The 27,929-nt window shown below is 40.9% G+C and overlaps 1 protein-coding gene across 1 annotated transcript; it reads right to left on the bottom strand.

The window, feature by feature from the left end:
* Window positions 1-9,083: 9,083 nt before the first annotated feature.
* LOC141512994 (chitinase-3-like protein 1) lies at window positions 9,084-23,881 on the bottom strand. Its single transcript, XM_074222406.1, has 10 exons — window positions 23,844-23,881; window positions 23,292-23,321; window positions 19,457-19,658; window positions 17,941-17,997; window positions 15,866-16,016; window positions 14,758-14,882; window positions 11,030-11,144; window positions 10,582-10,764; window positions 9,843-9,959; window positions 9,084-9,588 (listed from the first exon to the last, which is right to left on the bottom strand). The coding sequence occupies exons 1-10, from the start codon at window positions 23,866-23,868 to the stop codon at window positions 9,451-9,453; spliced, it is 1,143 nt and encodes a 380-aa protein (XP_074078507.1). The 5' UTR covers window positions 23,869-23,881; the 3' UTR covers window positions 9,084-9,450.
* Between the last annotated feature and the right edge of the window lie 4,048 nt (window positions 23,882-27,929).

A 27,929-nucleotide genomic window follows, 5' to 3' on the forward strand; every position in this document is an offset into this window, starting at 1 on the left:
CTCCTGGGGGACAGACACGATGCTGAACTGTGGGCTTATATAGTCAGTAGCCACCCCGCCTCCCAACCAAACTATTCCCAGCTGTGGGGTCAGGTCAAGCTGGGGGAATGAAGGGGGGGGAGAGTAGGGAGAAGGCCAAGGCAGTTGCGGCCAGGAATAGCTCTAGGAGGAGGGGCCTTGAGAGCCCCCTGAGGAGTCGACTTCTCTGTCACCCCTGGATCCTTTTATTTCTCTAGTGCTCCATCTAGTCTGATGGGTACCCAAGAGGTAAGGAGGGCACCTGCTGAAGACAGGAAGGGTCAAGGGACAGGAAAGGAAGGGGAACCTTTCACCTGGAAAATGACTCTAGATCAGATTTCATTAGCTCAGTTTCCATGTGCTCCCAGGGACTTCTCTAACTGAGTGACCAGGTGTCCAAATGTTCTGATAATGTATGCCTAACTTCTCTCCCTGGAGTATTTTCCTTCAGCATCCTACCCAAAGGTCTCACTGTCTCTCTCTCTGGACATGTTGTTTTTCAGCTAAGATCCCTCATTTCATAGGCTTCTCATTTTCCCTCTTCCTCACTCCCTGAAAATATCTTTGATTGTGTTGGTCAAGTGAAGCTAAAGCCTAGGGGCTATGGGAAGGGTGGAGAGGGCCTTGTAGATATCTAAGGTAAGGGAGGAATCATCTGTCAGAAAGTCTTTAATCACTCTGACCATATCCTAATTGACCCTTAAAGGATCTAGGACTCCATATTTTTGTTGAGTTGAAGTGGCAAGAATTTTGGTTTCTCCAGATCCATTCTCTGTGCCTCAGCTTCCCCATGTTCAATAGAAGAAATATTTACTCATGAAGTCATCAACAACAGCTGGTTCCATGGGATAGGGAATAAGCTAAGGTTGGGAGGTGAAACCTAGAGATACTCTGAGGATTACCCTTTCTAGAATCTCTAAATTACCTTGAGTTCCAAGTGTCACTCATCTCTTATTGGAGTGAGAGTTTGCAGTCAAATTTCCTTTCTATCTTATATCTCTCCTTTACCAAAGGAGAGCTCTGGAGAACATTTGGTCCTGAGAGAAGGTATGTTATCCCAGGAGAATGATCTCTTATATGTCTACCCAAGAATCTTTTAATGTATGTGTGTGTGTGTGTGTGTGTGTCTGTGTGTGTGTGTGTGTGTGAGAGAGAGAGAGAGAGAGAGAGAGAGAGAGAGAGAGAGAGAGAAGAGGGTGTAAAAAGAGAAGGTATTGTGACAGGTCTGAAACTGATATAACATTTTGGACAGTGGTGATGAATGTTTGGTAGTGGTAGGGTCCCCAGGACCCCCTTTCCCCACCAAAGTTTGTATTCTCTGCCAGGTGACTCACTGTCCTGCTGGATAAGGGGTGGACCCTGGAGACCCAATCCTTGACCTTGGATCCTGACTCTGTGGCTATAAGTGACTGTGAGTAAGCTCACAGCACCCTGAGTCAGCCCCTGGAGAGGCAGGAATGGGGGGTGGGGAAGGAGGAGAAGGTAATATATGATTCTGGGGCATCAGTAACCCTAGAAATAAGGGGTAAAAATCCTAAATAACCCCTCCCCTCCCATTTTCCTAATGAAAAATCACAGCTTTTTTCCTAGTTATCCAGGCAGATTCACCACCAAGTGTTTAATATACTTTGCCCTTAGGAAGGAATTCTGCCCTTGAGATCAGCTAGTCCAACTGGCTTCAGATTTCTAAACAGTTAATGGATATCTCCTTCCTTGCACCTGGAACTAGCTTTGCAAATAATTAAGTTAAAGCAATTATTCAAATGACCCCGAATCATTTCCCTTTGGTTTTAGGCATTATTTGCACTTATATTTGAAGTTAATTACGTGAGAGGTCTCCCTTGCATAAGGGGAAATGAGTCAGCCTCATCTTTTATTTTGGGACTATATTCACTAATTCTGGGAATGGATAGCATCACCTCTTAGACTAGCCTGAGCAGGTTCAGATCAGAGCTGTCTTCAAATATTTGAAAGACTTTTATGTGAAAGAAGAATTAGATACTGAGTATTATACATATAACACATATAAAAATAATAAGTAATACCTATGCAATGTTTATGTCCTAGACATCATGGTAAACTCTTTACAATTATTACCATATTTAATCCTCACAATAACCCTGGGAAGTATTTCATAATTATCATCCCTCTTTTACAAATGAAACTGAGGCAAACAGGGGATAGGTGATTTGCCCAGGGTCACACAACTAATTTGAGGATAGATATGAACTCAGTTCTTCCTGTTTCTAGGCATAGCCCTCTATCCACATGCCCCCTAGCTGTACTAACAATTGAGTGCACACAGGAAAGGCATCTTATAGGAGATGCACTTGAACCTTAAAGAAACAGGATTCTAAGAGGTGGAGGTGAATAGACAAAGTTCTCCAGATTTAGAAGATGATCTGTGCAAAAGCTTTGGAAGGGGTTGATGAGATGTCCTATGGAGGAACAACAAGGAAACCAGTTTCAAGAACATAGTTGGTGAGAGAGAGAAATGTGAAGAAGTACATCTGGAAAGAGATTGGAGTCCAATTGTGAAGAATTTAAAATGTATAACAAATTTTTATTTTATTCTTAAGTATATTGAACAGGAAGGTGACATTCAGATCATAGCTTGAGAAACATTAATTTGTCAGTAGTTTGGAGGACTCATTGAAGAGGAGGCAGCTACACTAATGGGTAGATGATTGTCTAGGTGAGAGGCAATGAAGGTGGGACCTTGGGTTGTGCCACATGAGTGGGAAGAAATGGTACTGAAGTAATAAAGTGGATAAGACTTTTCAAATGATTGGATGTGCGAGTGAGGATGAGTAACAATCAAGGATGATTCTGGGGTTGTGTCTTGAAGGACAACCCCGTCAGTAGAAATAAGCATGTTTGGAGGAGAAAATTGAGAATGGGGGATCATGAACTTCATGAGGAAAAAGAATTACATCTTATTTTTCACTAGCCTCTACGTTAAATTTAATATTTACTTTCATTATGAATTAAAAAAAATTTCTGAGGAGTCTATAGTCTTCACCAGACTTACACAAATGTCCACAATACCCAAAAATATCCAAACCTATGGATTAGGGGGAAAAATGATAAGTTCTGTTTTAGCCATGTTAACTAGAAGCCTTAGGACTATCAACCCATCAATCAATCAGCAAGCATTTACTATTACTAATTGTGGCTCTTCATAAAGCACCTAAAATCTATTTATTTATTTATTTATTGATCTATTTATTTATTTGTTTGTTTATTTATTTATTTTAAGTTTTTTTTTTTGCAAGGCAATAGGGTTAAGTGGCTTGCCCAAGGCCACACAGCTAGGTCATTATTAAGTGCCTGAGGCCTTATTTGAACTCAGATTCTCCTGACTCCAGGGCCGGTGCTCTATCCACTGTGCCATCTAGCTGTCCCAAGCACCTTAAATTTATAAAGTGCTTTACAAATATAATCTCATTTGGTCCCCATAACAACACTAGGAGTTATAACTTATGACTATTGTTATTCCCATTTCACAGATGAGGAAGCTGGAGTAGACTGAGGTTAAATGACTTTCAGGGGAGTCATATATAGTTAGTAAGTGTCTATGGCTAGATAGGAACATGGTTCTTCTGTACTCCAGGTCCACTACTTTATCCACTTGGACACCTAGCTTGTACTTAAGCATCTGAAACTGTGCAAAGTGGTGGGTGATAAAAGAGAAAATGTTCAGTGCCTTCAAGAAGTTTACATTTTTCTTGAAAGATATAACTAAATTTAAAATATATATAACGCAAAGTAAACACAAGATAAAGGGTGGGGGGAGCTGGCAAATGGCAGAGTCATTATTAACCACTGACTTAGAGTTGGAAGGAATGTTAGAGAATGGTTTAGATGATTAGACTTGAGGGCACAAGTTCTGTCCCTGATAGTAGAGGGAACCATGGATTTTGAGGCAGCTGTGAGGTTTTGGTATAGTAGAGAGAGAACAGGACCTGTAGTTACAAAACCTCAATTCAAATTTGCCCCTGGATACTGAATGGAGCAGCCCTGGAGTCAGGAGGACCTGAGTTCAAATCTAGCCTCAGATATTTACCACCTATTAGCTGCGTGACCTTGGACAAGTCACTTAACCCTGATTGTCTTGTTTCCGGGGCCATCTCCAGTCATCCTGATTCATATCTGGCCTCTGGATCCAGATGGCTCTGGAGGGCAAAGTGAATCTGGTGACTTAGTAAAGCTCCCCCTCACTGAAATCTAATTCATGTGCTTGTCATGGCATCACCTTCTTGAGGTTATGGTCTTTGAGAATGAAGGATGAACATCATCATCAGCTATGTGAATCTGGTCAAGTCATTTAATCTCTGATATTTATAATAATAATTATTGAGATAATATTTTCAATGTATCATTTAGATCATCAAAGGCTCTTACCCTCTCAGTTTGTTTTTGAACAAGGTAAAAGTCATTCTTTGCCTCTTTGACTCATTTCTTACCTTGTCTTCATCACTGAATGGGTATTTCCTGAGTCAAACTGAGACCTATTCTGTGCCTTAGCTCAAAAAAGTCAAGTTCTCCCACTGGGTCACTTCCAGTGGTCTTAAGCCATATCTGATCTCAGATGACTCCGAAGGAGAAAGTGAGACTGGTAATTTAGCACGGCCTCCCCCCACCACCTCCAATCCAATTCACTTGCATGTCATGGCATCACCTCCCTGATGATATGGTTTTCCTCAAAGAAAAAATAATAACAATGACGGCAGATCAAATGAGGAATTATTTGTTTTTTGTAAAAAGTGCTTGATAGAACATAGAACATAATAGAAACTATATAAATGCTCATTCCTTCTCCTTCCCTCTGCCTGCTTCAGTTTCCTCAACTGTAAAATGAGGATAATGATAGTATCTAATTTCCCAGGGCTATGGTGAGGCTCAAATGTGATAACTTTTATAAAATGCTAAGCACACAGTAGGCACTCAATGATTTTTCCCTTTCTTCTATCCATTCCAATCTCATTATTTAAGAAATGAGGAGACTGAAGTGTAGATAAGGAGACTTAACTTGTTGAGTAGACTGTGACAAAAGCAGGATTGAACTCAAGTTCCCTAACTCCAACACCTAGGCCCCACCACAACTCAGATAAGGAAAGATCTCTAGAAGAATGTGGCACTTGGGGCAAGCTTTGAAGAAATCTAGGGATTCTAAGAGGCAAAGTGAGAAAAGAATATATCCCAGGCATGAGGGACAGCCTGGGCAAAGTCATAGGTTTGAGGAAAGGAATATTTCTATCCAGAAAACAAGAAGCGGTTCAGGTGGATTAGAATGTAGAGTGTGTGAGGGGGAATAATTTTTAATAAATCTGGAATGATAAGTTGGAGTGAGTCTTTGAAGGGGTTTGAATGCCAAACAGAAGAATATGGGGTTTTATCCTAGGGAACTACTGAAATTTCTTGTTTCATTCTTTGATATTTTATCTCTAGTGTCCAGCACAGTGCCTAGCACATTGAAGGTCCTCAAAATACTTTTGATTAATTGATAGAGCAAGCAAGTGACAAGGTCAGCATGGTGTTTTTGTAATATCATACCAGCAGCAATGTAGAATATAAATTAGGGAGGCACAAAGTAAAAGTTTTTCATCTAAGTCATTTTTCAGTCATGATTGACTCTTCATGACTGCATTTGACATCTTCCTGGCAAAGATATTGGAGGGGTTTGCCATTTCCTTCTTCAGTTCATGTTACAGATGAGGAACTGAAGTAAATAGGGTTAAGTGACTTGCCCCAGTTCACATAATTAGTATCTAAGGTCAGGTTTGAACGCAGGAAAATGAGTGTTCCTGACTTCAGATTTGGTGTTCTATCCATCTGCCTAGGTACTTGTAAACTGAAGCTTGGAAGCTCAATGAGGAGGCTTCTGCAATATTCCAGGTGAAAGGTAATGAAGATGGCAGCTTTTGAAGTGGAGAGAAGGAGGTGGATATGAGAAAATCAATAAGCCTTAGTGGGATTGTGAGAATGGGAAGAGTTAGTGATGACTGTGTGTGACTGGCCTCAGAATTAGAAAACTGGAAAGAGGAAAGTTTGAGGGAAAGACAAGGAGTTTTCTTTGATGATACTGAGTTTGAGATGCCTATTGTCCATCCAAGGGGAGATGTCCAGGAGGCAGTTAGTAATGTAGGACTGATGCTCAGGAGAGAGGAGAGCTGTATAGAAACATTTGAAAACTTGTAATAATTGTATATTAGCTCATGAGAGCTGCTAATAAATGTTTGTATATAAGAGAAAAAAGAGAAAGAGGGGAAGGAGGAGAAGGAAAAAGAGATAGAGGAGGAGGAGGAGAAGAAGGGAGAAGGAGGAGGAGGAGGAGAAGGAAAGGGGGTTAAAGAGATGAGAGGGAAAAGAGAAGGAAAGGAGAGGAGGGAAGAAGAGAAGAACAAGGGAAGATAAAAGGAGAGCTTATAGTATAGGGTAGGGGGTTGGATTAATTTACTAGACTCCTGGGTATGAATTCTGATACTGAGAGTAGGCAAATGGCCATGAGATCCATTCCTCTGAATCTCAGTTTCCTTACCTGTAAAAGGATGATAATAATACCTATTGTAGTTAATTCATAGACTAGTCATGGAACTCAGGAATATTGTCTGCCAACCTATGTAAATATCAGCAGTTATGATCTCTAATTCTGAGATTCTAAGATTCAAGCTGTTCTTTCTTTGAGGGCCAGAGTAAAGACCCTTGGAGATTGGTCAGGTAACTGAATTTAACAGGATTACCACCAAAAAAGAACAACATTGTCTTAAGGAGGGACAATTAAACATATTAGATCATCAAATCTTTGAATATTAGAATGGTGCCCATATTATCAGGAATTTGAAAGATGTGGTGTTTCAAACCCAAGGCAGATGATCGATCTGCAGATAATGAAGAGCTGGGTGCACATACTTAGCAAGACTAAACTCCCTCCTCCAACACCCCTACCCTCGAACTCTGATCCACAGATGGGGGCCAGAACTTTCTCAACCTCCAGTGGATCCATGGAGGAGTTCACTGGGGATACCAAAGACCAGGGTGGGCCTGACTAGAAAATTAGAAAATCACCTATAAAATATCCAGAAAATGCTACAGTACCCATAATACTCCTTTAGCTGATTGTTTCAAATTCAACTTGTTATGGTTTGTGGCTGGTTGGTATGATTTCTTTAGTTTAAAGAGTTGACATCTTTCTAATTCTTAGAATCAGAAGGGCAAACACTTAATTTTTTTTCCTTAATAGTATCTTATTTCCCCCAATTACATTTAAACATAGTTTTCAACATTCATTTTTTGTAAACTTTTCTCCCTCCCCTCCCTCCTTCTCCCCTCTGATAGAGGTTATAAACAAGGCAAACTATTATTCATTTGCAGCTTGTGAGAGGGTAAGAGTTAAGCAGAAAAGGAAAATCCTGAGGGCACTGGTTATGTAGAGGCAGGGGAGGAGGAGACCAGGAGGGACTTCACAGAGAGAAGAAAAAGAGTGGGTAAATTGTTGTTCTATACCAGGGGAGGCATGGAAGATAAACTTTGTTTCTTTCCGATTTTGCCCCAGAGGGACTTCAAAAAGTCTTGAGAGTCTAGGGTGCTTCAGGGAGAGCAGGAAGATGGACATGTATACTCTACAAGCTAGAAGAATCCTTACAATCATGGAAGGTCTGAAATCAGTTTGAGGAGTGAAAGGGAACAGGGACATATACTTAGAGAAAGGAATATGACACTAGAACATAGGGAAAGCAGGGAAATGTGGTGGTTTCCCCTGTACTCCATGATGGAATCCTGGAATTGGAATCATATAACCCCCAGATCAAAGCTCAGCTCCCATTAGTGATGCCAACTTGGGCAAGTCACTTGAGTGCTGAAACTTGGATTTCTCATAGAAAAGGAGATACTTGGCTCGAGCAGAGGATCTCTTGGGACTCAAAATAACAGAATCCAAGGATCTGAGATTTGGAAGGGATCACTTTCTTCAGTGGCTATCTACTGGAACCATAACCTGTTCAATTAATCGTATATTTAGCCTCTGTTGGAAGATGCCAAGAAGAAACAAACCCACCAACCCTCAGGGTATCCCATTACAATTTGTAGGGTTTTTTTAAGTAAGGCAAATGGGGTTAAGTGTCTTGCCCACGGCCACACAGCTAGGTAATTATTAAGTGTCTGAGGCTGGGTTTGAACTCAGGCACTCCTGACTCCCGGGCTGGTGCTCTATCCACTTGCACCACCTAGCTGCCCCTCCCATTTCAATTCTTGATAGCTCTTAACTCTACCTTTAACATTCTATGATACTGTGAATCACAGGACCTAGGTACTAGGCCCATCCAGCAGTTGGTATTATTTCTCTTTGGGTCAAAGACTGAAATGTGAGTGGGAGGAGAGATGTAGGAGGAATGTTTCAGAAAGGACCAGCAAAGTGGCCTCTGGAAACACAGAGTGAACTGAGGCTCAAGCAGATTTTTGAACTGTTGCCTTTATTCTTCAAATATGGGATTAAGAAAGTCGAAAGGAAGATATTTCAAGGTTAAGGCCAAATCTCTTCCCAAAGGAGAGCAACAAGAAAGATTATGCAGAGTCCTGTGTGATAATCACTCTAGGATAGGGTCCTGGAGTGAGAGTAAGGGTTGCCATTCTAGGTCATTGATTGAATATACATCAGTGATGGGGACTGAAGAATAAGCCCATGGACAGCTCCAGGAAATGGAAATACTTTCAACCTATCATCAAATTTTACCTATTCCCACTTTCCCAGTCTCCTATCCCCTAAAACAGAGAAGGGAAGGGAAGGGAAGGGAAGGGAAGGGAAGGGAAGGGAAGGGAAGGGAAGGGAAGGGAAGGGAAGGGAAGGGAAGGGAAGGGAAGGGAAGGGAAGGGAAGGGAAGGGAAGGGAAGGGAAGGGAAGGGAAGGGAAGGGAAGGGAAGGGAAGGGAAGGGAAGGGAAGGGAAGGGAAGGGAAGGGAAGGGAAGGGAAGGGAAGGGAAGGGAAGGGAAGGGAAGGGAAGGGAAGGGAAGGGAAGGGAAGGGAAGGGAAGGGAAGGGAAGGGAAGGGAAGGGAAGGGAAGGGAAGGGAAGGGAAGGGAAGGGAAGGGAAGGGAAGGGAAGGGAAGGGAAGGGAAGGGAAGGGAAGGGAAGGGAAGAGAAGAGAAGAGAAGAGAAGAGAAGAGAAGAGAAGAGAAGAGAAGAGAAGAGAAGAGAAGAGAAGAGAAGAGAAGAGAAGAGAAGAGAAGAGAAGAGAGAAGAGAAGAAAGGGACAGTTGACCTTTAGCAGAGATTTCTTATGCCTATTCCCCAATCCCAGCTCTTATGTGCACAAGGGGTTAAAGAGATGATGGTAGTGGTATGTAGGTATGTGGCGGGGGGAGGACTATACTTGAATCCTGGTGCCAGACTAGAAACATAAAGGATAGGAGAGAGGGAAGGATGATAAACTGGGGTCTAAGGAGAGAAGAGAACATCCTTGATGGCTCCTGTCAGAGGAAAGGGCTTCTGCTTGCAGAAAGTGCCCTGGAAGTCATCCAAGTCAAGGGCCCACACCATGGCTCCTGCCAGTTGAGAGGTCTTCAAGAACTGTACCTAGCAGAGCAGATGAAACAATGGACAGATTTAGATTTCCTAGAGGACATATGTGTGTGTGTGTGTGTGTGTGTGTGTGTGTGTGTGTGTGTGTGTGTGTGTGTGTGTACATTGTACTGTTTACAATGTCAAATGAAGAGGTGGCAGGAACTTGAGTCCTTGGAGACTCAGCCCCATGGTCTCCCACCCTGGAATAGGGGGTGTTGTCTTTCCTTCCCCTCCCTCCAACCTAGGCCCACCAAAGGAGCTCTTACCTTTGATTTGACACTTTCCTGATCCTCATATCCTACCCATTGGTTGCCTTTTGTGGCATAGGGGACCTTTTGTTCCAAAATCTGCTTAACAGTGGCCCCATAGAGGAATTCACAGACCTAAAAAGGGAAAAAAAAAGAAAAGAGGAGGTATTGGTTGAGAATTTCCTCAACTGTCTGTCCCCTATTCTCAATCCCCTACTTTTCTGGTTCTCATTTCTCCATGCAGGAACACTCAGATTTGGTTCATCCATGAGATCTAGATTAACTTCCATGCAAAATAAAATGCAAAGTGCCATAGGGGAGTATTCTGAACTGAATGCTGCAACAGATTATGGGTCCTTCTCTAGTATGGAGGTTGGAATGGAGGGAACAGGTGACATTTATCATTCAATCAATAAACATGTTTACTATGAGCCAGGAACTGTGCAAAATGAAGAAGACATAAAGACTAAAATTAAAATCTCTGTCTACAAGGAACTTATATGGAGAAGACCACATGTGCACATAATACAGGTTGAGTCTAATAAGGCTGGAAAGGTAGATTGGGGCTATGTGAGAAAGGACTTTAACCCCTTACCATAACTAACTCTCACCTATAAGAAAGTTTTCTACCCTTATTCCCGCTTCCCATCAGATGTACCAGATATGATAAAGAAGATGAAGATTGGAAAAGGTTAACAGGGAGCCATAGGGAAGGAGACTTCTCCCTTCTTTACCAAGGGCCCTTAATTTTGATTACCTCATAATAGGCCAGGATCCCTGACATCTTGGTATAGAGTCCTGGAGTCCCACCTCCCACAGTTGCTGCTCCAACTTCAGAGTCTGAGGAGGCTAGAGTGAATGTATTCCCAAAGGTTGGGATACCCATGACCAATTTGCTCGGTGGAACCCCCCTTGACAGTACATACTTTACAGCATATCTCTGGGGAAGAAAGGAAAGAATATCATTAAAATTTACCTGGCTAGGAGGAAAGTGAGGCCTAGTGGTTTATGCAAAATCATAATCTGGGGTTTTCACCTAGGTCATCTGATTTCAAATGTATTGCCTTCTCTATTATAATGTTGCCAATCCTGTGCATTAGCTTAATGACCCCCAGGGAATTCTCCAGTACCTTATGCTGTCCTACCAACCTATTTCCATCTTTTCAATGAACCTCTTTTTTTCCCCAACCTTAAGTGATACTCACCACATTGCTGTAGCTATTACCCTTCTTTCCTTTGTACAGGGGGCTGTGATGTCCTGTGGTCTTTTCCCAGGCTCCATGGAAGTTATAAGTCATGAAATTGATAAAATCCAAGTACCTGTAGCAACCATAGGGTTGCCGGGGAGGGAAGGGAGCCACTAGTAACCATCATTTTCAGTGCCATCATCACCAGGTTTTAGCAAAACTCATGTTCTACTGAGAGGTAAGATGGAGCAAAGATGTTAACTGACTCTACAGGTGCAGACAAATTTTGTGAATCTCTATGGCCAACAAATTCATCATCCTTTAGTTAACCTGGTAAAGAACTTCTCTGATTTTGATTTAATTCTATAAACGTTTATTAAGCTCCTACTATATTCTAGGTGCAAGAGATCAATCAGTTAATCATAAACATTTATTAAGTGCTAATCCTGTGCTCCCTGCTTGGAATTTAAAGAAAAGGTAACAAACAAAACAGTCCCTGCCCTCCAGTGGCTTTTTTTTTTGAGTGAAACTCTACCTATTCATTTAAGCAACTACATCTGTACCTAGCATTTCTGTAGTGCATTAAAGCCTTAGACATAGGTTATATTATTAGGTGGACAGGCTAGCATTAGTGTCTGGGGGATCAGGAAAAGCCTCATTTAATAGGTAATATGAGTTGGGTCTAGCTAATTTTCCAGCCACAGATATGTAACCACTTCCCTTGCCCATATCCCTAAAGCTTTTTGAGGTTGGTTGAATCTTCAGGAAGCCAAAGCCTAGATGAGGTATTGGAGGAGGATGGTAATAGAAGTTCAGAGAACAGAAGGAAACCCCTACTTAATCAATGCAATCTATTTCCAGATACCTATCTGGGAGATTTCTGATCTTCTTCTCTAACCCTGTGATGAGTGGAGGCTTAGGGAATGGTAAATTCATTTTAGTATATGAACTGGGAGGCTATAAGTCTCAGAGCTCTTTTGCAGGGGATAGAGGTCCCAGGATTGTATCTCTAACCCTGTAGTCTCCTCCAGAAGTATGGATGAAGAAGAGTCACATGAAGGTGGCAGGAAAAGGTGAAAAGAAGTGATGTTATTTTCACTTGTATAATGATACTCCTACAGCACTCCTACAGCTCTATACATAAACTAATTCGATTTCCTATGATAAGTGGTCATATTTGCTATGATTAGTTTTTTTTTAATCCCAATTGGGGGGAAGAAACTAAATCAATTGATCAAATGGATTTTAAATGTCCATGATCTCTATCCATTTCTTTAATTTTAGTGTGGTGTTCCAAGCTCTTCATAATCTCACCTATCCAGGTTTCTTACATTTGACTTCCCTCCATCATATTCTGATCTAGAGACATTGGTCTCCTGGTGAATAGCAAACTCCATCTCCTGATAGGAATCCTCTAGGGATATTCCCCCCTTGCCTTGAATTCTCTGCCTAAATATGTCAGCCTCCTGGCTTTTCTGGCTTAAAGTCCCAGCTAAAATCCCATGTTTCAAGAAGCCTTTCCCCAAGCTTCATAATGCTAGTGCCTTTGCTTGTCAATGATATCCAATTTGCCTGTATAAATCTTATTTGTTCATAATTATTCTTTCCTCTGTTAGAATGTGAACTTTCCCAGAGCAGGAATTATCTTTTGCCTTTCTTTGTCTCTCCAGCTCTTATAGCAGTGTGTGTGGAACATAGGAGGGGCTTAATAAATATCGATTTGTTATAAATGACTCACTAGCATTTGCAAGAGGGGATGGAGTGAATAGGTTGAACAATGAATACTTGAATGTTTAATGATAAATGTTGTGTTGAAATCCACTTACCCATTCATTACTTCTTGGTACTTCTTTCCTGAATTATTATATACATTATATCATCTATATGATTACATGTCTTTAAAAAGATTTTAATTGATTTTTCAGCTTCCACTCTCCCTTTTTCCTGCCTAATTTCCATACAGCTGTCAAAATAATCTTCTTAAGAAAACTTCTGGCCATGTCACTTCCTTGCTCAAAAACCTCAGATGGCTCCTGATTGCCTACCAGTTAAGGCCCTACATAGTTTTTCTTTCCAAATTTATCTCAAATAACCTTCCTTCATCTATTCACTATTTTAATCAAAATAGGCCTAGAGCCACACCCCCCCCCAACCTCAAACTTCTTCTTTTTCCCTCCCTCTACTGGACAGCCACGCAAATTTTCTCCATGAGTAGAAAGTTCTCCCTCTTCAATTCCACTATCTGGTATTAAAGGCAATCCTTATGAAAATGTAAGTTTCTCCCAGTGATGAAAAACTACAGAGAAGTGATGGCTTCAAGGAAGAAAAAGAGATGCATATTTTGGGATATGGTCAAAACATGGTCAATACAAGGTTTTTTTTTTTTTTTTTTTTTGCTTTTGCCATATAATGCATATCTGCTACAAAAGTTTTGCTTTTATTTATTTATTTCTCAGTGGGTCAGAGGAGAAAGGAGGAAAAAAACCATTCCTTGATAGCTGAAAAACTTTGATTTAAAAATTCCCAATTACAACTCACCTACAAAAAAAGGATATAAACTCTCCAATGATTACATCATATAAATAGAAATAACAAACACAAAAGAACTGAAAATGATTGTTTGGAAATTATGATAATCAAAGAAGAGATATGAGAAAACATACCTCTGCCCAAACTTCTTTGCAGAGGTGCGTAAGGCACATATAAATTGTCTTTTTTTAATGTATTTATTGGCTTGGGTGATTCCACCCCCCCCTTAATCTTTGCCTTTTTAAAAAAAAATTCCTTTTTATGAGGGATGGCTCTCTGAGAGAGAAGAGAGGGAGAGCTACAGGAGGAAATCTGAACTTTCTGAAAACAAAAAAATATCAATAAGATCTATTTTTAAGAAAATGTCTTGAGTGTAGGAACCATGTTTTTGTCCCCCCTTTTTGATCTTCTCAGAGCTTAGCATAAGGCTTGAAACACAGTAAGCACTTAATAATAGAATCTTGTTAATTGACTGACTAATCCCTCCAAGTAGTTAATGCTCTCATTCTTTCTCCTCAAATTACCTTGTTTTATTTTCTGTGTACATATTGTACCTGTCCACTCAGAAGTACTGAGGTTCTTTAAAAGCAAAGTTTTCCATCTTTGTATACCTCAAACTAGTGTGTGCACATAGTAGGCACTTAATAGATGTCTGCTGAACTGGAATGAAAAGATTGAGGAAAGAAATTCCTATCCTTGAAAACTGCATTTTTTTTTTATCTTGCCTCAACCTTCCCAGATGGGAGGGAATGTAGAAAAGGGTTCAGTAAACTTCAAAGCTGAGACCATGGTAAAGTATTGGCTTTATTCTCCCAGTGGCAGCCTCCACTCATTCTACCACCATCATTGTTGTGAGGGTTATCATTATTTGTGTAGAATTTGCTTCTTTGTCTTCCCTGATCCTCTTGATACTCCTATGAATAACTGCCTAATGTTTCATCTTCTTCCTCCAATAGGCTATTTCCCAGGACTGGAATATAACTTCTAAGCAAGTAAAGGCACCAATCTCTTTGTGACAGGTGGAGTTACAAAGGTGCTGAAGAGATTAAATGACCATTCCAAGTGGAATTACAGAGCTGAGAATAAAACTCCTGCTTCCTGGTTCATTGCCCTTTCTATTCAATAGCCCAAATTGGGCAGGGAAACCAGGGGAGCAGAGATTTGGAAAGGGCAGCTGGGGTAAACTGAAATGGGGAGACCAAAGAGAGAAGACTCACTCAGAGATCTTGCCGATGTCATAACCTTCATCAAGTTTGACCCTCCCAGCTGGCAGTGCTGCACTGAGCAGAAGTCTCTCCTTTCCAGTTCTCTGAGCTTCTTTGGAGAATTCAGCAGCCATTTCCTAAAAAGGAGATATTCCCCATATAGGTACCCTGCTGGAAGCCTCCCATTCAATCTGCTTTCCCTCACTCTCTCAAGACTCTCCCCCTCCCCTGGTCAACCCTGATTGAGGCTTGAGGAAAAAGAACTCCCCATCTGTTCATTCCATCCATTCTTTTTTATTTGAGGTTTTTAACATCAAAATGCAAATGCCAGGAAGGAAGGGAGGGAAGGAGAGAGGAAAGAAGAAAGGAAGGAAAGGATTTATTAAGTACTTATTGGGTGCTTAATGTGCTAAGTACTTTTAAAAATAGTATCTCATTTGTTCATCACAATAGCTCACAAATTAAATGCTAAACTTGAGAGGTAGGTGAGCTAAAGTCAATAAATGAGAGGGGGCAGTATCTCCAACATCTCCTGCCACCTTAAAGCAGAGGGAGAAAGAGCACCTTTCAACACACTGTCTTTTCATGAGATCTACAAGCCTAGACCAAATATCCCTCAGTCTCTAGGTATGCCAGGGCCAACAAACAGATCTGCTCTGTAATATCCAGAAAAAGAGAATTTCTCCTTGTGCCTTCCCTCAATAACTAATCTCTTCTCTCTATTAATGATTTCTATTTATCCTCTATATAACTAGTTAATAAATATTTGTTTCTTTGTTGTCTCTTTCTTTAGGTTGTGAACTCTTTGAGGGAAAGGATGGATTTTTGCCTTTCTTTGTATTTTCAGAGCTTCTCACTGCCTTAAAAATATTTATTGACTGAACTACAGCCTCTCATTCCTGTTCTAGAGTCATTCAACCTATGAAGCCAGAAAGACACCCCCAGTGTCTGCATCTAAATACCATCTGCTACAATTTAAGCCTGTTTCCTTTTTTCTGTCCTCAGTAGAAGTTGAGAACAGTTCCAAGAAAGTTACTAAGACACATGTCCTGACCTCCACCAACAACTCTTCCTCATTTTCCCCATTACCTGCCCCTCCAATCTCCTTGGGCTTCCATACCTGAAGCAACAAGGTATAATATTCTTTGTCTTTCTGTCCTGGGTAGAGCCAGGCTAGGTCCAGTCCATCAAAGTTGTGTGTCCTTAGGAATGTTGTGACTGAGTTGATGAAGGTGCTTCGAGTCTCAGCTTGGGATGCCATGTCAGAGAACCTAAAACCGGATCCCCACCCCCTCAACTTATTAGTTCAGTGCAGAAGAGACTGAGAAATTCCAGCATGGTAAATGAAAAAAAAATGGTTCTGAACCATTTCTAATCCTAGCTCATCATATGACTCATTCATTAAATAATTGTCCTCACTCATGAGATGAATGTGGACAAGTCACTTTCCTCTATGGGCTTTAGTTTCCTGTTCTTTAAATAAAGGGATGGTAAATAAAGTTTCTTCCCACTCTAGGTTCCTCGATTTAGTTCTGAAAGAGACCTTGGAGTATCGCTAGTTCAATTCCCTCATTTACTGAAGCCTGGAGAGTTTAAAAAATATAACTTAAGTCCACAAAAGTGGAATACAACAAAGGCAGTATATGAAGCTAGATCCTCTGGTTCCAATCCTAGTACATTTTCCACTCTACCATACTACCTCCCCTAATGTTCTATAAATTAAAGACTGTTCTAGTCTAAGTCAGGTTTCAGTGGGATTTGAGTAATCTGGAACCACAGAGTACAGATTATCTGATGGTGTGTGTACTTAACACTGAAGAATTTTCCCAACCCTTTGATTCAAGACTCCTCTGTCAAAAGTCTCCAATTACCCATTGCTTGTACGTTTTCTCCCTTCATTTTTTGCCATCTCCTATTCTCATCTTCGAGTCTACCTTTAGATCATATCCACTACCTGGAATTCCATCAAACGTTTTTTCATCCAAATCCTATCCTTCTTCTTCTTCTTCCAAACTCTGCTCTAATCATACCTCCTCCACAATGCCTTCCCTACCTAGACATACCTGGCATGTATCTTGACTATATCCCACAGAACTAGTGACAATGATTGTCTATTTGGTTCATATCCACTCCTTTGACCCTAGGTCTGTGTTTCTCACACCATCTCCCAACTTCAAACATTTTCTTTGGTGGTCCTCCATTCTTCACTCTGATCTCCTGACTTCTGAGGCTTTCTTCAGTTGTCAGCTAAAGTCCCTGAGTTTCTGAAAGAAATCTTTCCCCATCCTCCTTCATCTTTCTCAGTGCCTTTTCCCCCCCTGTTGATTATCTTCAATTTATGCTTTAAATAGCTTATTTATACATAGTTGTTTGCTGTTGACTTCTCCATTAAGCTATGAGTGCTTTGGGACATGGACCATATTTTTTTAATCCCCAGTTCTTATCACTGTGCTCAAAATAAAGTAGGTAAATAAATACTTGCAAACTGACCAACTATCCATTCTGTTCCACCTAGAGAGAGCAGTTGCAAATTCCTTGTCATGCAGAGGATGGATGACTGATAGTCTTAGTTCTTATTAAAAATATTCTTTCTGAGGTGCCAATTGACCCAGATGACCTTTGAAAATCCTTCCAATTCTGACATATTGTGAGATTCCAAGTCCCATAAGAACCTGTTCTACTATTATCCTGACAAGTGTTCAGTCATCAAGCCTTTGCTTGAAGACCTCAGTGATGGAGACTAACCACTTCTCAAAGCTACCCATTACCTTTTGGACAGCATCATTTATTGAGAATTTTTCCTTTCAGTCTAAATCTCTCAATTCTGTCCAATGTACCCTAGCAGAACAACTCTAATGCTTGTTCCTCAAGGTAGGCATTCAGATATCTGAAGACAGTTTATCTACCCTACATCTTTCCTTCTATAGGAAAAATATTCCCAATTCCTTCAACCAATCTTTGGCTAACATGGTTTCCAGTGTCCTCCTTATCTAGATCACTCTCCAGTTAAGTCCTTTTACAGATGAACTGGATTGGAACTGAACACAATACTTCAGATGTGGTCTCATCAGTATGGTTGAGAGCAGGACTACCTGAAGCCTTATCTCCCCACCTTTCTTTCTGTTTTACCTCATGAGTAAAAGAGATGGGGAGTTAGGGGGTAGATGAGACTGTCTAGGGAAGATGAAATCTTACCTCCTGTTACCTATCGTCCATCCACCCACAGACAAGAGGGTCTTCAATTTGGTATTCCTGTGGGGCAATGGAAAAGAAGAATGCAGGGTTGGGTAGAAGCTTTCAGATATATTCTTGCATAGTCATCTCTCTAGGATGCTCTAGAAGGAATTTTTGGTCTTTGAGAGGTTAGACAAGAAGGCATCTAAATTCCTTCTGTTTCAAAGATTCACTTTTTCTAGAGGGTCCTTAGATCCCTTTCAATTGTTAAGACCTTAATAAAGAATGAATAGATTATTTTATTTAAATCATTTAATTTAAATCATAAAATTTCATTTTACAGGTGAGAAAAATGAGTCCTTAGACACACTTAGTAAGAGGCCTCATAGAATCAAAGAACTAGAATTAGAGGGATCTCAGAGATTATTTAATCCAACTCCATCATTTTTCAGATGAAGTAACTGAGGTCAAATAAATGACTTGGCCAAAGTCACACAGGTTGGCAAATGTCAGAGGCAGAATTTGAACCTAGGGTCTGTCTGGCTGAAGAGCTAGTGCTCTTACCATTATATCATACTGCTTCATAAAATGTCCAGTTTTAGATTTGTCAAGAGCAAGGAGCAGCTGAAGACCACTGGGGTTTATAGGATTTAAAGGTCATCTGGTCCAACTTCTTCATTTGACAGAGAAAAAGCTTTTCAATGACTTGTCTAAGATCATTGACCTAGTAAATAGCAAAGCCTGGATTTAATCTTATGTGGTATTTGAACTCATTTTAGAGACAGCTCCCTCTATCTACAGTAACCCTTTCTGTTGCATGCTATGAAGGAGGACTTAATATGACTGCAGTAGGATCATGGTACTCTGGAACCAAAGACCCATCTGATCAGTTCTTTGCCTTCAAGAACATCTTCTATTGTCTATAAGATGCTGATCTTACAGAACTGGGAGTTTGTCCATTGAGGATAAATCATCCCTATAGTCAAGAGGGAATGCTCCTGAAGAGATGTTTGGGGTTTGGCTTCCAGAGAAGCAGTCAATCTTCTTCAGGTCCACTCTATCTCCATTCCACTTTGATCCTGAATGTAATGTGGCAGGAAGTACAATGAGTTTTTAGTCATATGGCCTTCTCTTGAATCCTAGTTCTGCTATTTACTATTTACATATGTGACCTTGGCCAAGTTACCTGTCTTTAGGTCTTAGTTTCCTTAATTGTAAAATGAAGAATCTAGAAAGTTGATTGTTAAAGTTTCTTGTAGTTATAAATCCTCTACTCCTCAGACTCCAGTGACAATATGACAAGCTTCACAAACTTTGTTCTGAGACGTCCCTTCCTGATCTTCTCTTTGCCTCCATAGGACTCTGCAGATCAAGCTTTAGAGAGTTGGAATTATCAGCCATGAGAATCTACTTATGTACTTATGTACATTTGTTTGGCCAGTTGGTAAAAAAGTTGTCCCACCCTGGTTACAATTATCTCTTGTCTCTGTTCTTTGTTTAGTCTCAGTCAGGAAAAATAAAAGAAGACAGGCCTCACCTTTGTTTGAGATCATTTAGAGATCCATAGAGTGTCACATCATTCCATTCCCAGGTGTCAATCTGATTATTGCTTATATTGGCAAAGCTATAGATGATGTGGGTACACAAGTTGGCATCAATGTTTTCTGGAAGACATGAGGCATCTCCATCTCGGTACTGGGACCAGCTGGTATAGTAGCAGACCAACTTGTAAGCATAGCCTAAGAGAAGAAGGGCAGAAGCAGGTGTGAGAATGGTGACCATGAGTCACTATTCTGAATATTCTGTGAAAAAAAATTGATAGAATTTTGAGGGTGGATGGGGGCATAACTAAAGAGAGGAAGGGATATGGTCCCTAATCTTATTCCTAGGCTGGTAGGAAAGTTATAACTCTCATCCTCAAGGAGATGCTAAGCTAATAGGGTCTAATTCTTGAATTCTTGCTTTCAGAAACTGCAATGATATTAACTACCCAAATTAAATTAACTGTTAATGTTGTTGTTATCGTTCAGTCATTCAGTCATGTCCAACTCCATGTGGCCTCATGAACTTGGCAAAGATATTGGAATGGTTTTGCCAATTACTTTTAGCTGAAGTAAATGGGAGTTAAGTGCCTTGCCCATGATCTAACAAGTGTCTGAGGCTGGATTTGAATTCATCTTCCTGACTCCAGGCCTGGTGCTCTATCCATTGTACCATTTAGCTGCCCCTGTTGACAATATTATTACCCTCCCAAAAAGCTATGGAGAAGACAATCAATTACTAATGTACCCTAGATTGATGAGCAATACATTTTCACAATCACATAACTGAATAAATAGCATAAAAATGCAAAATTTTGCCATATTTGTTACTTGTTCTAAGCAATGCAGTAAACTAAAATTCAACATAATGTTCTTCCTCCACTAAAGTATCATACATACCAAAAGCATACAAAAATTTTCAATAAATTCAACAGAAATGACTTCATTCATCTCTAAGTATAAGGAGTTAAATGAGGAGAAAATTTCATAAACAGAGTACCAAAGAAATATGAACCAAGGGAAATACAGACCAAGTGTGGAACAAAGAGGGCATTAAATGAGTTCACTTAAGGAAAACTGGGAAGCAGAAAGTTTTGAGTTAAGTTTTAAAAGGGAGGACCCACATTAATTGATTGAGAAAGGCATTTTACAAAATAGGAATGAAGGAAGACAGATACTTTCATTGTTTCAGCAAGCATTTATCAAATACTTGCTTCACTCTAGGAACTATAATAAATGCTGGGAGACAAAGCCAAAATAAAACTAGTCCCTGTTCCCAAGAAACTTAAATTGAATTGGTCAGAAGCAACTGTTCCACAGATTAGAAACTGCAAAATATCAGAAAGGGAAGGAAGCATAAGCATCTGGAAAGATTAAGCATGACCTTGTTGGTAGGGTGCATCTGAGGCAAGCCATGAAGGAAGCTAGGGAGACCAAGAGATGGCAGGAAGGAGGGAGAGCATGTCAGCATCTGCAGAAGCATGAGATTATCTATGATAAACTGTGTCAAGGCTCAGTATGCAGACCAGTTTAGCTGGATTGTGGCATTCATGAAATAGAGTTATGTTCAATAAGTCTGAAAAGAAGCAACTTGTAAAAGACTTTGAGTCAAAAGAAATAATTAGAATTTCAGTGAATCCAGCAAGCATGCAATATGTATTAAGTGCCTATGTGACAGATGATAGGAAGCTTTTGGCATCTTGAATGTTAATGATATGGTTGGAACAATCTCGTAGGAGTGAAATATAAATTTAACAATTATTTAGAAGATGAATTGGAGAAGCAAGAGACTTGAGATAGGTTGGGAAGCTATTGCAATTGTTCAAATGAGAGGCCCTGAGTCTGTGAACTAAAGGGGGATGGCCATATGAATGGAAATAAGCAATATGAAAGTACAATTAACCAACCAATTAGATATAAGAAGTGAAGGAACATAGAAAATTTGAGGATGACTATGAGCTTGCAAACCTCAGTAACTAGAAGGATGATGATGTCCTCAAGACAAAGAAATCAAGAAGAAGAGGTATTTAAGAGGGAAAATAATTCATACTGTTTTGAACATGTTAAATTTGAGGCAATTTTGAGGTAGTTTTGTGGCTCAGTGGGTAAAATTGCTGGCCTTGACATCAGGAATCCTACCTTAGAAACGTACTGACCAAATTACTAAAACTTTCTCTCTCTCTTTCTCAGTTTCCTCATCTGTAAAAACAAGGATAATAATTGCACCTACCCCCCCCCCAGGGTTATTATGAGGGCAAAGTGAGATAATAATTGTAAAAAACTTTGCCAACCTCAAAGCTTTATTGTTATTATTTGATGACTAGAGGACATTCAGCTTGAAATGTCCAAAAAGCAGTTAGTGATATGGGACAATAATTCTCTAGAGAAACTAGGACTGCCTTCATAGATCTTTGGATCCTCTGCATGAAAAAAGATAGTTGAAGAGATCTTGAAGAGAAAGTATTAAGAGAGATGTGGAAAAGCACACTATAGAATCATGGGTACACTCACACATTGGGGATGGGACAAAGACAATGATCTTGTAAAGGAGGTATATCCAGACATGGAGGAAGGAACCAAGGCACCAGGGCCATGAAAACCCAGGGAAGAGAATATATTTTGGAGGAGGGTTTGGTCAATTGTAGAGTGATGTTGAGAGGGCCATGTTTGGTGGTCCATACTTGCAATTTCTAACCACTTGGGAAGTTGAAAATGGTGAATTACTTGAGCTTGAAAATTCTGAACTTCTGCAGACTGAGTCAATCAGATGTCTGCACTAAATTTGGCACAATATGGGGAACGGCTAGAAGCAAGGGACTGAACCTGTGCAAGTTGGAAAGCAGGGATTGGTCAAGCTCCTAAGATTGTTGTTTTTGATGGTATTGGGCCACAAGTAGCTGCTGCCCTTCAGTTCAGGAGATTAGGTGGCTCAATCTCAAGAACAAAACAAAATAACTGCAGCAGAGAGATCAAGAAGGATGAAGAATAAGAAAAATCTTTGGGTTTGGTAATTAAGAGATTATTGTTAAGATAGAAATGGTTGTTTATGATGAATGATGAAAGTAAGTCAGATCAAAAGTGATTTGAAAATATAAAACAAGTGACAAGAGGTAGGTCTTGGCAGATGAGCTCTATTTTTTTTTTTTAGTAAAAGTCCTCAGTTGAAAAGGATGAAGAAGGGAGTAGTATATGAAGGGAGAGAAGAGAGAAAAAAGTGGGGAGGAGAAGAAAGATGAGGAGAAAGAGGAGAGAAGAGAAGGGGAGGAAAGGAGAGAAAAGGGGAGGGAAGAAGAGGAAAGAAGAGGAAAAGATATAAGAGGAAAGGAGAAGGGAGGGGAAGGAGGAAAGAGAAGAGGAGGAGACAGAAGAGAGAAGGGGAGAGGAGGAAAGAAGTAAAGAGGAGAGAGAGAAAAGGGAAGTAGAGAGAGTAGAGAAGAGTTGTTATAGTGTGAGTTTGTTTGACTAGCATTACTCTCTCCCATATTATGCCATATTATCTTCTGTGAAATCCTCTTTCCTCCACATAAGCTAAAAGACCACCCTTTCCAGTCCTCTGGCTCTAGGTAAGATTGGATCCTAGAGAATGTAAGCCCCTTGAGTGTGAGGAATGTTTTCTTTTTTGTGTTTCCCCAGGGCTGAGGCACAGTACCTCTAATATAGTAGGTACTCTATAACATGAAGAATTGAATTGAATTGAAAGTCCTTCCCTGAGCTTCTACCCCTGAAACAGAAGAAGATTCCCCGGGACTGAACCCCACTCCCTCACATATATTCACATTTTCTCCTTTTCCCCCCAAATTCTTCTGCAAAGGGATCCCATGTAATACTTACTGTACTGGAACAACACCAAGATGCTGAAACCTGGAAGAAAATAAACCTGCTATCAGAGAAGGAGCTGTTCATCCTGGATTCCACCAGGATATATGCCTAGCTCTCTCCTCTTTTTTTTTTTTTTTTTTTTTTTTACAAGGCGATGGGGTTAAGTGGCTTGCCCAAGGCCACACAGCTAGGTAATTATTAAGTGTCTAAGGCTGGGTTTGAACTCAGGTACTCCTGACTCCAGGGCCGATGCTCTATCCACTGCAACACCTAACCACCCCTAGCCCTCTCCTCTTCACCAAGCCAAGTTGTATGTAGCCATTGTTCCCCGGGGTATCTTTGGAACCCAGCCTTCCAAGTCCTTTCCAGAAAGAAACTTGATCTGGACTCAGCTTTCTGCTTCCCCCTCCTAGCCCCACACCAGTCAGAGCTATCCTTAGACAAGCAGGTGGGAGACTGGGCTTCAGAGATGGCCCCATGGCACACACACACACACACACACACACACACACACACACACACACACACACAGCAAGCATCCAGGTTTCCAAACTCCTCACAGACCTATCTCAGCTGTTTTCAGACCCATCTTGATGGGAATGCCGGACCTCCAGAAAACTGTGGCTGCTGTCTGGGTCTGCTGGCCCACTGCCTGTGGTTCTGCTGCCGGTATTTGTGTCTGCTTCCCTGCTGCCTCTATGGTCTCCACAGTTCCTGGCTTCCCTTTTATCTATCTGCATTTGACTCCTGTCCACCCCAAGCCCATCCTTGTTTGTGGGGAATCAAGTCGTTTATAAATAAAGGAACTAGACTTAGTGGTGGTGGCAGAATGCTTTGGGCAAAGAAAGAATGCATTGTGAAATACTGGGGAATTTCATAATCCCCTCTATCTAGCTTTGTTTTTAAGAGTCCTCTAAAGGGTAGAGTCCAATGTAATGAATCTTTTCACTTGCCCTTGCCTCTGGTAATGATCATTACCTCCCTTTCCAAATTCCATCTCTCTACCTTCCCAGAGAACAAACCTCAAGATTTCCCTTTACCAGAGTTAGCCTCATTTCCTGAGATTTTGCCCTGTTTTTCCTCATTCCCTCTCACTGGCCCAGCCCAGGGGTTTTTTCCCAGACTGCTTCCCAGATTAAATTGCTGAAATCCTTCATCTATGCAAGCTTCTCCCAAGTCCCTCAGTCACTTGATTTTTACGTGAATGTAAACAAGCCTAGTGACATTATCCAGCCTGTAGGTTCCCTGAACAAGGCCCCCATTTTCTCTCCGGTGAGCCTAGGCTTAGTGCCTTCAATTCCCTGACCTACTTGACCAACATTGTTGACACAGGTTGTTGGAAAAGAAACTGGCTTGGGATTCTAAGAGACGGGAAACATGGGCAGGGGTGGTGATGGAAATTACACTGGAGTCTTACTGTTCCCTTTTTTGGGCAGTTTTAGCCAAAGAAAGTGAATATTTCAAAATAATACAGGAATCATCTCTATTCAGTTTGGCAGTCTGCATGGCTTGCTTTGTAGAATAGGTCCCAAAGGCTTTCATGTGATTCTGTGATGCCTTGTTTTTCTCTAAGTTTTGGGGTGCTATCCTCCTTGAGCCAGCCTTTCAACCTCTTGTTTGAGCCCCCACCCAGTGGGGGAGACCAAAACAGTCTGACAAGTGAAATCATAGTATAAGGCATTTAATGAAAATAGGAGAGAAGATAAATTAAAGGTGTTGAATTGAATAAATATACTTCTGTCATATGTCCCTGGGGGAGTGCTAGACTCAGCTTCCTATTGTATGTACACTCTGTTTCCACAACACAGCTTGAGAAGTCAGCCTCAAGGCACAAACAGCTGGGGGGCAGCAGCAGAGTTAAGTGTTATTAGTTTCTCACTATGAGACCATTCTAGAGAGCACTATTGTTTCTCCCAGATATGAGAATCAGATGATCCTTGAAGATCAGGACACAGCTTCCATTCTCTTCTCTTCTCTTCTCTACTCAGTGATCCCCCTACCCTCTCCAACCCTGTCCTTTGCCAGACTTTCCTCAATACCTTTGAAAACACTCACCCTTCCTGGGATATAGTTCCCATAGACTCTAAGTCTATGAACTTAACCCCATCCATCATAGTTTTCTAATACTCTTTTTAATTTGACATACTTCCAGCAAAGGTCCCTGACATTCTGTGAAGGTCTGATCCAGCAAAAACTACAAAGCTGTCATTCCCTGCCCAAATACTTTCTATTTCTCATTGCACACTGGAAATGGGTAGCTCTGCTATCATGAAAAGCACGCAAAACATATAAATTAAGAGACCACCATTCAATAAGCTTTCTATTCTTCTGAATCCTAACTTTTCTTGGATGGACATGTAGAGGGCTGTTGAGTCTTTACATAGTCCTTTCTAGGTCTTGATGGGCCAAGAACTTAATTAGGGAGTTAGAGCAAGCAGAGGAAGGAAGAAGGGAAGGAAGGAAGGAAGAAGGGAAGGAAGGAAGGAAGGAAGGAAGGAAGGAAGGAAAGAAGGAAGGGAGAGAGGAAGAAAGGAAGGGAGGGAGGGAGAAGGAAAAAAGGGAGCAAGGGGAGAAGGGAAGAAAGGAGGAAGGTTGAGAGGAGGGAAGAGGAGGGAGTAAGAGTGAGGAAGGGAGGAAAGGAGGGAGGGAGAGAGGAAAGGAAGGAGGAAGGGAGGAAGGGAAGCAAAAAAGAAAGGAAAAAAGGAAGATTGGACAGACAGACTGAGTACTTCTTACTTATTGTCCACAGACCCTTTCTCTTAGAGTATTTATGTTGGTGGATTTTTGCTTTTTTACTATTCATCTTTGTGTATCTGTGTTGTATGTGTTTATATTTGTGTGGGGAGAGAGAGAGAGAGAGAGAGATAGATAGAGAGAGAGAGAGAGAGAGAGAGAGAGAGAGAGAGGCAGGCAGAGGCAAAGAGACAACAGATAGACAGACAGACATAGTAGTCAGATAATCCTCCTTAGATGATTGAGCATTGAATGTCCAACTTCCAACTGGTTGTCCCCTCCTTCGCAGCCCTCCCTCCCTGCACCATCCTGACAAATATGTAAGGACAATGGAGGGTTGGGAGTGGGTGTCTTGGTAGGAAGGTTATCATAGGATGGTGGATGACTCTAGGTGGGCCTGGCCTCTGTGTGGAGTGGCAGATCGAATTCAGGGAGAAACAGGATAGAAAAGCCAAGAACCACCAGTGACTAAATCTTTCTTGGACAGCCAGGATCAACACTTGGACAATTTTCCTACATGACTCTGTATTGTTTCAACTTGTTAAATCAATGGGGCAGTTCTCTGAATTCCCTAAGCTTCCAGTCTTAGCTAAGCCAATCCATTTCCCCATTCCCTGAACCCTCAGTTTGTTTGTTTGTTCCCTATTCACCTGAAAATACCCTCTCTACCCCTCCCAACTGAATCTGTGCTTCTTTTCCAAACCCAGCTCAAATTTCAACTTCTCTAGGAAGCTTCTCCTGATTAACCCCACTTAAGGCTGAGTGCTGTTTACTTATTATCTGCAGGCCTCTCTCAGAGTATTTATATCTTGGTGTACATCTGTTTTTCCACTGTTCTTTGTGTATCTGTGTCGTTTGTGCGTATGTTTGTTTGAGTGTGTGTGTGTGTGTGTGTGTGTGTGAGAGAGAGAGAGAGAGAGAGAGAGAGAGAGAGAGAGAGAGAGAGAGAGAGAGAGATGATGATGATGGACAGGCAAAGACAGTGAGAGAGACAGAAATAAAGATGGGGAGGATGGCTTCCCCATCTTTCCCAGAGCTCCTGGGGGATTGTCTCATCAACCTGGAAGCTCTCTGAGTGTAGGAAGGAAGGAAAGATTATTCTTTGTATTTCTGCAAACTGGGGTGAAGGAAAAAACCAATGGATCCCAGATCAAGTGAAGTCAGACCCCTGAGAAAAGGAGGGAAGCAGCAAACTGTTTCCTGGAACTTCTCATACTGAAAAACAAAAGACTTACACTAGTTGGTTTTAAGAATTTGTGGGATCCTGCAGTAAAGATCTTTCCGGTATTGATTGAGGAAGAAAGAAAGGGCAATCACTGAAGGATAACCCATAGTTATTCATGTTCTAAGTAGCCTAATGCATTTTCTGATCTTTACATAAATAAGTAAAACTGTTCTATATTTAAATGCTTATTGTTAGCCCAAGAGGAACTGCAGAGCTCTAGTGGAAAGCTAGAAATAGAGATTGTCGACCTACATCAGTTTGGTTGTTTAGTAAAGATGAACTTCAACATGGTGTAAGTCTCCAGAGTTTGTCCTAATAAGGGACAAGCATTAATATCTAAGAGTTTGGTCTTAAGAAAGAACAAACAGAATTAGGCTAACATACACATTTATTAAAATTTTTTCTAAGGGGGCAACTAGGTGGCACAGTGGATAGAGCACTGGTCCTGGAGTCAGGAGGACCTGAGTTCAAATATGACCTTAGACACTTAATAATTGTGTAGCTATGTGACCTTGGACAAGTCACTTAACCCTATTGCCTTAAATAAATAAAAATTAAAAAAAATTTCTCTAAACTTGTTGATTATGCAGGCATGCAGAGGAGCCTGGCTAGAGAACTGGGTCACCAAATAGGGTTTTTGGAGAGGGATTCTTATAAAATTCCATTATCAGAAGGAGGAATCTGAAAAAGTT

The sequence above is a fragment of the Macrotis lagotis genome, chromosome 2, assembly GCF_037893015.1.
Source record: "Macrotis lagotis isolate mMagLag1 chromosome 2, bilby.v1.9.chrom.fasta, whole genome shotgun sequence".
Taxonomy (NCBI): domain Eukaryota; kingdom Metazoa; phylum Chordata; class Mammalia; order Peramelemorphia; family Peramelidae; genus Macrotis; species Macrotis lagotis.

What these genes read in the sequence shown, in the direction of transcription:
- LOC141512994 (XM_074222406.1), bottom strand. Translation starts at nt 23,868, where the DNA reads ATGGGTCTGAAAACAGCTGAGATAG. An exon ending in TCTGAAAACAGCTGAGATAG is followed by an intron (nt 23,322 to 23,843) that starts GTCTGTGAGGAG and finishes ATTTTCTTCCAG; the next exon opens with GTTTCAGCATCTTGGTGTTG. An exon ending in GGATCCTGGCCTATTATGAG is followed by an intron (nt 9,960 to 10,581) that starts GTAATCAAAATT and finishes TTCCCTTTTTAG; the next exon opens with GTCTGTGAATTCCTCTATGG.